The sequence below is a fragment of the Cupressus sempervirens genome, chromosome 5, assembly GCF_028749045.1.
Source record: "Cupressus sempervirens isolate cs-2001-9-10 chromosome 5, ASM2874904v1, whole genome shotgun sequence".
Lineage (NCBI taxonomy): Eukaryota > Viridiplantae > Streptophyta > Pinopsida > Cupressales > Cupressaceae > Cupressus > Cupressus sempervirens.
Window position 1 is genome coordinate 326,728,154 of NC_143122.1, and position 13,035 is coordinate 326,741,188.

At 34.7% G+C, this 13,035-nt stretch overlaps 1 protein-coding gene across 2 annotated transcripts in view; it reads left to right on the top strand.

Moving 5' to 3' along the window:
- LOC149555995 (uncharacterized) overlaps positions 1-11,717 on the top strand; it is a 66,522-nt gene extending 54,805 nt beyond the window's left edge. Inside the window, exons 3-6 of one of the 2 annotated variants that reach the window (XM_089830111.1) lie at positions 6,934-7,160; positions 7,268-7,481; positions 8,241-8,375; positions 10,101-11,717. In XM_089830111.1, coding sequence (XP_089686237.1) covers positions 6,934-7,160; positions 7,268-7,481; positions 8,241-8,375; positions 10,101-11,359 — 1,835 coding nt within the window. In that variant the 3' untranslated portion in view covers positions 11,360-11,717. The remainder of the gene's footprint in view (positions 1-6,933; positions 7,161-7,267; positions 7,482-8,240; positions 8,376-10,100) is intronic. The other variant, XM_089830112.1, reaches the window with a different exon arrangement.
- The last annotated feature ends 1,318 nt before the right edge of the window (positions 11,718-13,035 follow it).

Here is a 13,035-nt window from a genome sequence, read left to right on the forward strand (position 1 = left end):
TGGTCCATTAGTTTATGCAGATGTCAAGGCAGTGTAGTAATTAATCCTTCTCCTAGTCTCTCTGCTTCATTCATCTAGCCCTTGGTTAATGTAGATCAGTAGATGTCTTTTAAGAAGCCTGTTTACTGATAAATTTTCACTAGCTTTTTGACTTCCTCTATTTCGATGTGTTAATTTTTTTAATAGTGTCTACTGTTAGTTGCTTACTTGATTTTTTACTAGTACTGATGGTACTCTTTACACTTTTCTCTCTTTTTTAATTTTTTACAATCTCTTTAACCTTCCTTTATTCTCTATCAGTGTGACAACTGTAGTTTAAACAGATTTGTATCACATCCACTCTTGCTTTCATCATTTTAGTGCCTGTAAAATATACTTATCAGTTGTGATTGGATATACACTAGCCAATTAAAATTTGCTGCATACTTAAGCAGTAAGTAATTATGATTTTATACATATCAAGTAGCAATGATCACCTGTAAATTTGTAAGCTAGTTTCGAACTGAAATTTTCTTTTCAGTGACAAATAATGAAGTACATACGTGCTATTCTTCTGATTGTAGTTAAAATACATTTAGAGAGTTATGTATGAAACTGAATTTCTAATTGGTCCCTGGTTTTAGATGCTTGCAACAAGAAGTCATAGTAATTTGTCCTGTATTTCATGTATGTATATACTATATAACATGTTAATGTTTGGTAGCTTCAGTCAGATAACTATATGACTGTGCACGTAATTATATATGAGATATAATATTATGTGAGATATAAACTTATTATATGAGAGAAATATATATATATACAAATATTTATATATAACAATAGTTAAGTTTATATAAAATAATTGTTTGATTATTGAATAGACATGTCCCATGAAGGGACATGTCTATTCATGACCTATGTTCAATATAAAAAGAGGATGTTGCATATGGAAAACATATACCTGATTACAAGGCAATGCTATTACATATTGCAGCAATTCCTTAAACTTAACATGGTATCAGAGCAGGTTCCCTACCTGGCTGTGAGGTTTCATTGGCACTTATGCAAAGTTATAATATCAGATTTGCATGAATGGTTTGTAAAGATTGAAAGATCCAAAAACAGATCATGTTTAAGAGTACAGAGAGCGAGGCCTATGAGGTTTCAGAGATATTTCTATAAGTTTGCAATGGCAAAGAGGCTGATAATACTACATTCGACACTGGGCTACTACAGAAGGTTTTTAGTTTAGAGAGATTGAAAATTACCATGCTACATTACTCATTGTGAATCAGAACAAATCATACATGCTATTGGAATCTGTGTTAGGTTTAAGCTTTCTCATAATGGCCAGCGCATTTGGTGTTGAAGGAGATCTGAAGTATGTGCGTACTTTATGCAGGCAAGAACTGGAATGTTGTTACAGTTTGGGTTGGATGTTGACTGAAGTCTCTAAGTGCTCACCTCTGAAGAAAAGTTTTAGGGATTTGATGCTCTACCATAACTAGTTTATGTGTTGACAAAAGACTGGAATGGTTATCGTAATCCAATATTGGTCCGACTCTCATAAGTCTGAAGTATAATTTCATGATGATGTGACTCCCACTGCACCTCTGTGCATACGAGATGTATAAACGAATATGTATTTCCTGTTTATTTAGCATAGAGAAGACAAGACAATTTTATACATGCTGAAATAAATCCGCGACGAGGATTTATTCAATCATAATACATAAAGTATATTCTCAGCAGAGAAATTGTTGCAAGTTATGATTGCAGAATATAAATAGAACTACAGGAGCTGAATAATACATAGCTAATGCGAACAGTTAGAGATTTCATGTAAGACATGTCAGGCATACTCTCTACTGACAAGAGAAAGCACACTCAAGTACTTACATGTAGAGGATTTGAGATTCAGACGAGATTTTAGAAAATGCTACATTGGGAAATGTGAAGTTTATAAACTTCAAAGAATAGTGCAGCCATCGAATGAAAAACAGAGAGGAGAAAAGTTATTGGAAAGGTGGCATGAAAATAAGGAAGGAAAGGAATCGGTTGCAGATTGTATTCACTGCCACGTCGCCTTTAGAAATATTGACCATACAGGTGCAATTTGGATGTACCCCACAAGCTTAAGTCTACTCATATGTCCACCTTGGCGGTTCATTAAGTGAACATGCACAGTTGGAATTTATTGGAAGACCCCAAAGTTAATAACCTTGGTCTCACACAAAATTAAGGTATTTTGAGGATTCCAGGCATTGAGTAATACAGGTAATGTCTATTTCATATTCCTTCTTATGTTTAATACATATTATAGAGAATAGATGTGATAATAAATTATATAAATGTAAAATTGCATTCAGATTGTATACATTGATTCATTATGATAATGTTTGTTAGATATGAAGAGAATCATTATGGGAGTATGAATGGTAAAGATTTGGGTATTTTATTATCTTACTTCCTTTATTGAAAATATAAAATAAAGAGTTATGTTACAATTATTTATGCTATTGTTAGTAATAAATGTGAGTTAAATTACTAACATTTTAATTAATGTTAACATTCTTCTTTATATTTTTATACGAGCTATGTGCCTTGATCTTTTCTTTCCAGAATGTTCTTGCAGGAAAAAGAGGGAGATTAAGATTCAGAGGGAGAATACTGAGGATGCTATTTGGTTAACCTTCAGTGAACTCTATCTTATTGATTAAGAGGGAGTAGACCGTGCTGAGATGGTTTCTCTAATGATTAATAAGTTGTCAGAGTCAAGAGGACTGTGACCATGTGACATTTATATGGGCCTATCCCCTGTGTATATCATGAGGAAGTGACGACTTCCAAATGATCATCGCTTGTATTTGGAGAAGTTGTTGTAAGGTGACAATCTTACAATAAACTTGTATTATGAGATGAAATAAATTGAGTAAATGGTCAATGTCTTGCATCTCACATTCTGGGAGCCATTACTCTTAGAGTACTTGGTGAATATAATTGATATTTTGGGGGGCCAATACTCTTGATATCAAATGTGATGTCTAAATGTTTGAATAAGTGATGAATATCATTAATATTTTGGGAGGCCAATACTCTTGATATCAAATGTGATATCTAAACCTTGTTTTGAGTACTTGATGAATATCGAATGTTGATATTCTGGGAGATCAAGACACTTGATATCAAATGTGATATCATACCCTAGTTTGAGTAATTGATAAATATCATATATTGATATTCTGGAGATCAATACTCTTGATATTGTATGCGATATTAATGGTAGAAAACTTCTGAGTTTTCCCTAAATTTTTAATATTACCAATGGTGTAATATTTGTCTTGTGTTTATCCTCCCTTGCTAAGAGGGAGTGTTAATGTTTGGTAGCTTCAGTCGGATAACTATATGACTGTGCATGTAATTATATATGAGATATAATATTATGTGAGATATAAACTTATTATATGAGAGAAATATATATATATATATATATATATATTCATATATATATATATAAATAAATAAATATTTATACATAACAATAGTTAAGTTTATATAAAATAATTGTTTGATTATTGAATAGACATGTCCCATGAAGGGACATGTCTATTCATGACCTATGTTCAATATAAAAAGAGGATGTTGCATATGGTAAACATATACCTCATTACAAGGCAATGCTATTACATATTGCAGCAATTCCTTAATATCTATAGCATTTTCTAGTGATTGTGAATCTCTTCTATGATTCCAAAGGTAGATAACATCTTCCTTTTGCATGATTCTTGCTGCATTTTTACTATTTTTTTTTGCATGTGACAAAGGCTGAAACAAGTTGTTAGCACCATTAGCTCAGGATCTCATCATTTCTGTGCCAAGAAAGCATACACTGATATAATTGAATATTCACCAAGTAATCTTGATATTTGCAAAAATAAGTCTGTTTGTATTTGCAATTTTGCAAACTCAAATTTTCTGGATGCTAGCAGATAAGGAATGATGAGTGGACACATGAGAATGGTCACTGTAAATAATTCAGTTGCAAAAAAATTTAATTTTGCAGTACAATGAATCTTCAATATGTTATCATACTCACAATGCCTCTAATTATAATCAAAATATATGGAGAGTGATGTATAAAACTGAAAATTGGTCCCTGCATTTTAGCCTTTTGACAAGAAGTTACAGTAATTTGTCAGTTCTTTGACTATACTTTGTGTGTGAATATCATATCTGTAGCATTCTCTAGCAATTGTGAATTTCTTTTTAAGATTCTGATGATAGACCACATTCACCATTTCGTGTTGGTGACCCCTACAAGATCACAATGAACTCCCTTTTCTGTTATATATCTGTACATTTGATATATGGATTTCCCTCCCATTCAAAGAAGCAAGTAGTCATTAAATCAATGCTCCCTTATTTAAGGTGAATGCTTACCTGGATGATGGCTGCTGAAGTTTTCTCCAGATTTGTCTATAATTTACCACAATATGTGTTGTCACTTATTCCTGGGACTCATTAGTTGACTTGGGCATCTCTCTGTTTCTGCCCTGGTAGAGGTGCATATATCCATTTTATCTGTGTGACCTGGGGTTGTGTATCCTTTAATAACTCTGTTCTTGGCCTAACTAACTTGATCTATTTTTGTACCTATTAAGATTCCAATGAGACCTGAGTTTCAGTAGGTCACTTGTGGGGTTCACATATTGGTGGTTCTTTCTTATCTGACTTTTTCCTCCTTGCTGACCAAAAGTGATTATGAATAATATCATATGTTGGAGGGTATCTAAATATTCTTTGACCATGGAAGGGGGCATCCAAGGCTCTATTTTTGAATTTTGTAAGCTAATTTAGAATCTAGATCGAGGGAAAAATAAAGAGAAATAGAACCTTGGGGCAAAATGACGACGTATGCTTCATAGTCTGGTATGTGGCTTGTTTCTAGTACAATTTAAACCATCGCTGAGGAGAAGAAGGACCATCTTTTGATGATTATCCTATCCTTTAGAAGTTTGCAAATGTGTTTCTTACCGAGCTACCTGGTATGCCTGCCCGTAGGGTAGTTGATTTTCATATAGATCTTGTACCAGGAGCCGCACCCATTTTGAGGGCATTGTACAGAATGACCACCAATGAGCTTAATGAGCACAAGATCCAACTAGAAGACCTCTTAGAGAAAGGGCGCACCAGTCATCTGTCTCTCTATGGGGCACACCAGTCATCTTCATTGAGGAGGAGGATCGATCCCTGCAATTTTGTATAGATTACTGACAAGTTTTAAGGTTGAAGTAAACAATACCTTAGTTTTAATATTATTAGAATAATACTTTATTAATCATATTAAATGTGACATTTAACTTTTCAAATGGGAGCAATCAAACATCAAGTTTTATTATATTATAAGGAGTCCTTATTTCTAAGGGAACTTTTAAATGTTAGAATTCAACGTTAGGAGTTTTGACCTTAAAATTGACAAAATGTGATTAATGAATTTGTGACATTGTAAATTTTAAAATTGAATAATTAAATTCTTGATGCAAACTTTAAAGTTGTAGTAGGTTATCAAAGAATTTTAATGTAAGGATACTAATTAACCCTATAAATGTTATTAACTTATTTTAAACTATTGTTAAAAGTAATGTGGTCTAGTTAGGGTTTTGGGCAACCAAATTTAATTGTCATATACTTTCTTTTTATACTTTAGTCATGCAAGTTTTAGTTTTGAAAAACTAATCAAACTTATTACAATTAGTTGTGAACATTGAACCTAACTAAATTAGTAACCCTAGTTGCAATGTTAGGGTTTAAGCATGCAATTGACCTTTAAAAAAAATTGTTGGTGTGTTTTGCCCTAAATTTTGGGCATGACATATTGTAGCTATTAAGATTTCAATGAAACCCAAGCTTCAGTGGGTCAGGGTTTCACATATTGGCGGTTCTTTCTAATCTAACTTTATTCTCCATGGCTAACCAAATGTGAACATGAATTATGGCATATGTTGGATGGTATCTAAATATTCTTCAACTATGGAAGGGAGCGTCCAAGGCATGCCGTTTTTGAATTTTGTAAGCTAATTTAGATCAAGGGAAAAATAAAGAGAAATAGAACCTTAGGCAAAAGATGAGGTGTGCATTATAGTCTTCTATGTGGTTTGTTTCTAGTACAATTCAAACCTCTTTGTTTCTGTTAATCTGACAGAAATGAGGTGGTAGTTGTCTACTTTTTCTTTTGTTTTTCTATATAAATTCATGCTATATTGATTGATCAGGAATACAGACCTTAGAACTTTATTTGATTTGGCGAAATGATGCTGGGTATAATGTACCAATTGATGCTGGATAGATATACAAATAGACAATCAGAGAAAGCATTGGTAAACTGTTGGGAATGGCTTTAAAATTTAAAAATTAAATAAATAAATTAGCTTAAGCTGTGTTGAGAAAATGATTCATGCATAAAACGTTATAACCTCTGTGAGAGCAAGTTAAGTAAATTGAAAACAAAATTTTAAAACATTTATGGGATAATGAACATTTAAAAAAGAGAAATTGTAATAGATCTCATATTAACTAAATATTTTTGAATATAGATAACAATATGATGCAATATTTAGGGTATACAATCACATTTGTAGTCAAGAGGGAAAACATTCAAGGATTCTCAAGTCACATGACCTGCGGATTGAGGTTTTTTCAAGTAAACTGAAAAAGGATATCGTGAGTTAACATGCATAAGCATAGCAGAGTTTTCTAAGATTAAGTACAAACTTGTTTGCTTGGAAGTTTGCTGGCTTGCATAAAAAATGTTGCTAGTTGGACAGATATTTCGTGATAAGTTTGGTCAGTTTTATAGGAATTTGATTTTAGTTCAAAGCAGTTTTGATTTGTTAACATGCCCCACTACCTGTTGAATTGAATTAACTCTAGTTATGCTCAATGGGAATGCAGGCAATTATAAAGGTCAGTTGTTTGAATTTGCAGTGGCATGTGGTTTACATAACCCAGCTTTTTCCACAATCTGTGTTGGTCCTCCATATAGGTTTCGTTTCAAGGCAACAGTTAATTTTGATGGCCAAACATTTGAGAGTCCAGGATCATTTGTTACAGTGCGGCAAGCTGAACATGCTGCTGCACTGGCAGCGCTTGATTCATTTTCTGATAGAGGATCTACCTTGGTAAAATTCTTATGCAACCTTTCATTCTATGTGTCTTTGGTGGGACATCATTGTTCCTTAATGAAGCATATCATGAAGGTATAAACTAACAGTGTTTCTTTTCACAGGTTGGGTCACCTATAGGCAAGATGCTTTTGGAGGTAAAAGCACAGAAAGAAGGAAGTCCTTTACCAGTGTACACGACGACCAAATCCAATGAAATGTCTGGTTTCACAAGCACCGTGAAGTATAATGGGATGGAATTTAAAGGCAAACCTTCCTATAGTAAAAGGAAAGCAGAAACCAATGCAGCTACCGTTGCATGGTCTGCTCTTAAAGAATGTGAGATTTTTTTATGTCATTTCTTCTCCAGGGATAACAGTGAACATATTCAGTTTTATAAAAACAGAATTTTATCTTCACACAAGCTTGATTATAGGTTTCAAATCTCGTTTAAACATTCAAATCGTTGTTTAAGCTTCGATATGAATGCCTGTGTTTTATTGGTATATGTAATAAGAATGGTTTGCTAGTAGGTAATTTTTTAGTAATTCTAATGAATTTAGATTTAGGTGTATAGAAGATAGAAATGATTATGCTACACTGACTAGACAGACATGATTCAATCACTATCGTGGCTGTTAAATATGTTTGCTTTGGGTCAAAAGCAACTCTAGCTGTGCAAAATAACTTTTATTGGCTTGGAGTTTGGTCATGTAACATATGTTTGAAGAGTGCCAATGGTTTAAAATGTTAAAGGCAGATACATAAGGGTGGATTTGTAAACAAATCATTGTTGTATTGGAACACAAAGTAATAGTCTAAGGTCTTTGTACAAGTCCAAAGTAAGGCATTTGCTTTTTTAGTAAGATGCAATAAAATTTAAAGCAAAAATGGGCAATGGTTTTGATAGCTTAAGTTTACTTTCTGGTCTTGTTTATGAGATTTATTTGTGGCCGTTAAGTGCTGGGGTTATGTAAGTGAAGCTTCCAAACAGAGTGACTTTTTCTATAATCTATTGGCAAAGAAAGCTGCAACATGTTAGTCAATCTTCTCCCGGTATTGCTATCTTACTTTTCTTTCCTATGGTTGGTTTTACAGCCAAAAGATCAGCTGTATCAACGCCACAGGTGCGAGGTGATGAGGGAAAAGCACCAGTTTGTGAATCAAATGGTTATCCACTTATTGAGTTGATTAATCATTTGAAGGATGAGACAACAAGGTCTGGATCAAATGGTAAGCTCTCTCATGTCTAATCAGTAGAAGTATTTCTGAAGTTTCTGTTTTACAGCTGCCTTCTGAAGCCTTTAAAACAGAATCATAGAAAGAAATGTTACAGAATATGGGAAGAACTATGCTAGGAAATAGAGATGAGGACAAAGTTCAGCAATCGAGTTATAGATTATGACTTAAGTATTCCCTAGATATAAAAATTAGGGTAGTACCTCCATGAGAAGCCTGTAGTACCAAGCCATTGGTTGCAATTAGCTTAATTTCATGGCGCATGCTGATTCATAATGGTACCTTCTAGAACAGATTATTTTAAGAAACTCATATTGGCATTAACTACTGGTCTCTGGAACCACATTTTGTGCTAAATATGAATAGTAAACTGTTGTAGAATATTTATGCTTTTGTGCAGTAGTTCTAAACTTATATGTAAAATTTGACTATAGATCTCTGCTTGTGTTTTTTCTCTCTTTTTTCCCTAGTGATAGAGTGTCTTGTATGTCTCAACCATTTTTTGTACGTAGCTAGCTTTACAAGTTTGAAAGAAACGGATTACTATGCTTGTTTGTTCTAGAATTGATCCATTTCTTCGCTTGATTTTGGTCTCCTGCACATTGTCAATTTTCTTTCTTGATTTCTTCCTATTGGAAACATAATGAATTGTATAGGATGCTAGAATATTTTGTATTTAAAATTGATAATTTGTTTTTTTCCAGAAGACTCATTTATACCTATGAAGGGCCCTTGAGTGTCATAAAAATATAGTCTCTTAAATTGATTTGCTGCAAGCTAGCTAGTTCCATGGCATATTAAAATGAGTCTCCATTGTATAAGATGATCATTTCTAAGAGCCTTCTCCATTTTTCATTACCAGTATTAGTCATTAAAATATAGTCTCTTAGATTGATTTGCTGCAAGCTAGCTAGTTCCATGGCATATTAAAATGAGTCTTCATTGTACAAGATAATTGATCATTTCTAAGAGCCTTCTCCATGTTTCATTACCAGTATTATAACATAGTTTGTGGGACTGTGCTCAAATATCAAGAGCCAATCTGTTGTAGAATCTAGACTATCTTTAGACTCTCTATGCAATATATATCATGTGCATGGGGATCAGATTTCTACATCTCTAGTGTACATTGTCAGCCTTGTAGTTCAGATAGAAATATAGAGCATTGCTTTTTTGTTATCCAAATGCATCATTTGTTCTCATATTGGATGCCCTACGATTGGTCCAATTCTACTTTTCATTAGACTTCGTTGCCAATTGACAATATATTTTTCTGTATCAGACATCAAGAGAATTTTTAATATTAAATGATAAACTGCAGATTTCGACTATCTATTTCTTCTCGTGATTTGGAGATTGATTCCTGCATATTCATGTCAACTTCTCGCTGTTTCTAGATGTTTTAGCCATTTGTTGAGAGACATTTATCTAATTTATATTGTTCTATATGGACTTTTATGTGCAACAATTTGGTATACAATATAGGATACAATCAAGACATTTCCATTGAATTGTTTTCCATAGCCTTGTTAAAAAGTGTACCCCTTGTTTATATTCTGCATGGCAACCTTTTCCGTAGTACTTTAATGTGACAAGTTATACAATTGAGATAGGATAGAAACACTGCATTTTTCTGGAATGCAGGTATCATTTTATTTTATTTTGTATATTGTTATAATTAAAAATTTCTTTTTGATTATGGGACTCCTTGTGTTGTAGTCTCGGCCCACAACCTTCCCAAAGCTAAAAGACTGGCTTTTCAAGATCAAGTTAAAAAGGTGACCATGGAGGTGGAGTGTCTCCAAGAGCTCATTAGATCCATCAGCCATGGCTCATGCACATTCACAGAGATTCCCCAAGACACTGATCAGTCAAGAGTTCAACAAGAAAAAAGTGTGCAAAATGTGGTACTGGATAATGCTTTAAGGTGGGGTATAACAGACAATGGTGACCTCCCAAGCAATGTATGGGGAGGTTGTGGCAACTTTGACAGCAGGAGCCAACATCCTAAAGGGTCTCAAGAAAACCCTAGTATAGATCATTCTTTGGCTCGATCTTGCACCAACTGCTCTAGGGTGATTCCCCAAAGCATTGGCCAGGCAACAGTTCAGCAAGAAGAGAATACGCAGAATGTAATGGATAATGTTTCAAGGTGGGGCATGCCAGATATTGGTGATGTCCCCACCAATGGACAGGGACGTACTAACAGCTTTGGCAACAGGGGTCGGCATCCTACAGGGTCTCAAGCCAATCCTAATGCAAACCATTCTACAGCCCGACTTTGCACCAAACGCTCTAGGGGCAAAAAACAATTTCGAGGTTGCTATAGAGGTCGATCAGGGGGTTGTTTTGGCGGTCGATCTCATTGGGCTTCACCCCCTAGAAATTCCAAGCAAACACCAGCATCCCAGCGGGCTGTATATTCTAATCAGAGTGGTGGTCAACAAGAAACAAATGCACAAAATGGACCTCCAGATGTTCGTACTGGATGGGAATCAGCTGACATCCATGATCCTCCAGCTACAGAATGGGATGGTTGGGGTAACCCTGAGAACATATATCAGCCTCAAGTGGGCTCTCAAACTGAATGGGATGGCTGGGATAACCCTGAGGATAAAAATCAGCCTCAAGCAGGATCTTGTAGGGGCCTTTCTGCAGCTCATGTTCGTCCTAACCCCTCTTGCAGCAGACCACAACTCCGCAGCCATGCATCAGGTCGAGGTGGGGGATCTTCCCTCTCTGCAAGGCGCACTCCACACACTAAAAATGACAAACATTTTCCAAGGTTGGAGTTGGCTATATCCCCTATTCGAGCTAATGCTCAAGAAGAAAATGTGCAAACTGAAGAAGAGGATGATGGTGTAGACTGGATTTTACCCGTTTCTAGTGATCCTCCAGCTACTGGATTTTTAGGTCGGAACAATTTTGATGACAGGGATCCCCCTCCCACAACAGGCATTGTTGCTCCCTGTGCTTAGTTGTGTGCCTGCTTTTGGTCTTCTAACATTAGGTCTCGTGTAACATAAATCAATTTTTGGCTCGTCTTCGGGATTGTTTTTAGTGCGAGATCTCACTCCTTTCTCACTCTTCTCCGAATCTTGCTATGCAGACTATATCTATTACGAAATGAATGGGACTTGCATGTTGATCTCGTTTTTCAGCGTGCAGACTTTATTCATTACAAAATGAATGGATTTCTGTTGAACTCTTTTTTCAGTGTGACCTTGATATTTCAATAACCTTAATATTGGGGACTGAATGCTTTTTTGTTGCCATGAATTTGACACTTACAGCTTGTTTATTTACAGTAAAATAATAATATGAATGGATTCCATATATGGGCTATAGATCTGTATTATATGCCAATGATTTGTAATTTATATTTTGACATGGACGGAGATCATTAACATGTAGAGAATTAGAATGCTAGCTCAAGAACCAAAATTTCATTAATGAAAAACCAGTTTGAATACGAGTAAATAGGTGACAGAAGGTCCCATGCTAGGTGTTGTATAAGATTTACTTTCTGCATTCTTGGTATTCATTTTAGCTAAGTTGCCGGTTTGGATTTGGGTACAGGTTTGGGTTTGAAATTCGCTCAAATTTTTTTTTGGGGGGGGGGGGGGGGGGCGGTGGTTGGGATCGGATTCATTTTGGGTGTGTGTGTGTGTATATATATGTGCAGCAAATAAGTTCATATGACACTATGCTAATTTTAAAGCAACATAGCAAAATACACCACAGTATCAATGTTTCAGTTCAAAAATAATGTCAACATTAATAATCAGCCGTCACGATCAAATACCATCAAAAACCATCAAGCAAATCATCATTCTGCTGTTGCAAATTAGAATCACAAAAGGTAATGTTGCCTGTATCAATGTTATGACTGTGCCATATTATAAGCTTCACACATTGTCATACTCAATGATTCAAAGATGACAGCTTTGGATCAGACTGGCTACATGCTCAATGATTCAAAGACAACAGCTTTGGATCAGACTGGATAAAGCCAAGAAAGGAGGCTTTGGATCCAGATTTAACCACAATAACTCTAATTTTTTTTTGAATCCGTAGTTTTTGATACATGTTACCGTATATGCACAACATATATTCCACAATAGATGTGACACTCATATACATCCTGATTCTTCTCAAGTAGCATTTAATTCAAACTAAATATGATTAAATGTGATTACTAAGTTGAGTTCAATCATGTGCTTGAGTCTAATTTAGCAATAAAAACTTCTTGAAAAAGTAAACAAAAAGGTGTTTTTTGACCAAATTTTCTGAAATTCTATCTGGGTTCTTATGCTGGAATCCAAAGTCGCTCAAAAGTCATTCTGAATTCTGCCAGGGTTTTTTTGAAAGAACTTCCAACGAAATTTGGTCTCTGTGGACTTTTGACAGATTTGACAAAAACCAGACTTTTGAGAGAATTGAACCAGGTATTCCTAGGTCTCGGAGAGAATCTGGCAACTAAGCATTTTAGTTATTGATTGAATTTTATTGAGTTTGGACTCCGGATAGCAATATCACTATCTTTCAATATGTTTGAAGAATAGATTTTAAATTGGATTTAGGGAAAAAAAAACACTTTAAATATGTTTAAAAGCAGATTATATCTTGGATTTCCAAGAAACACAAAATGCAA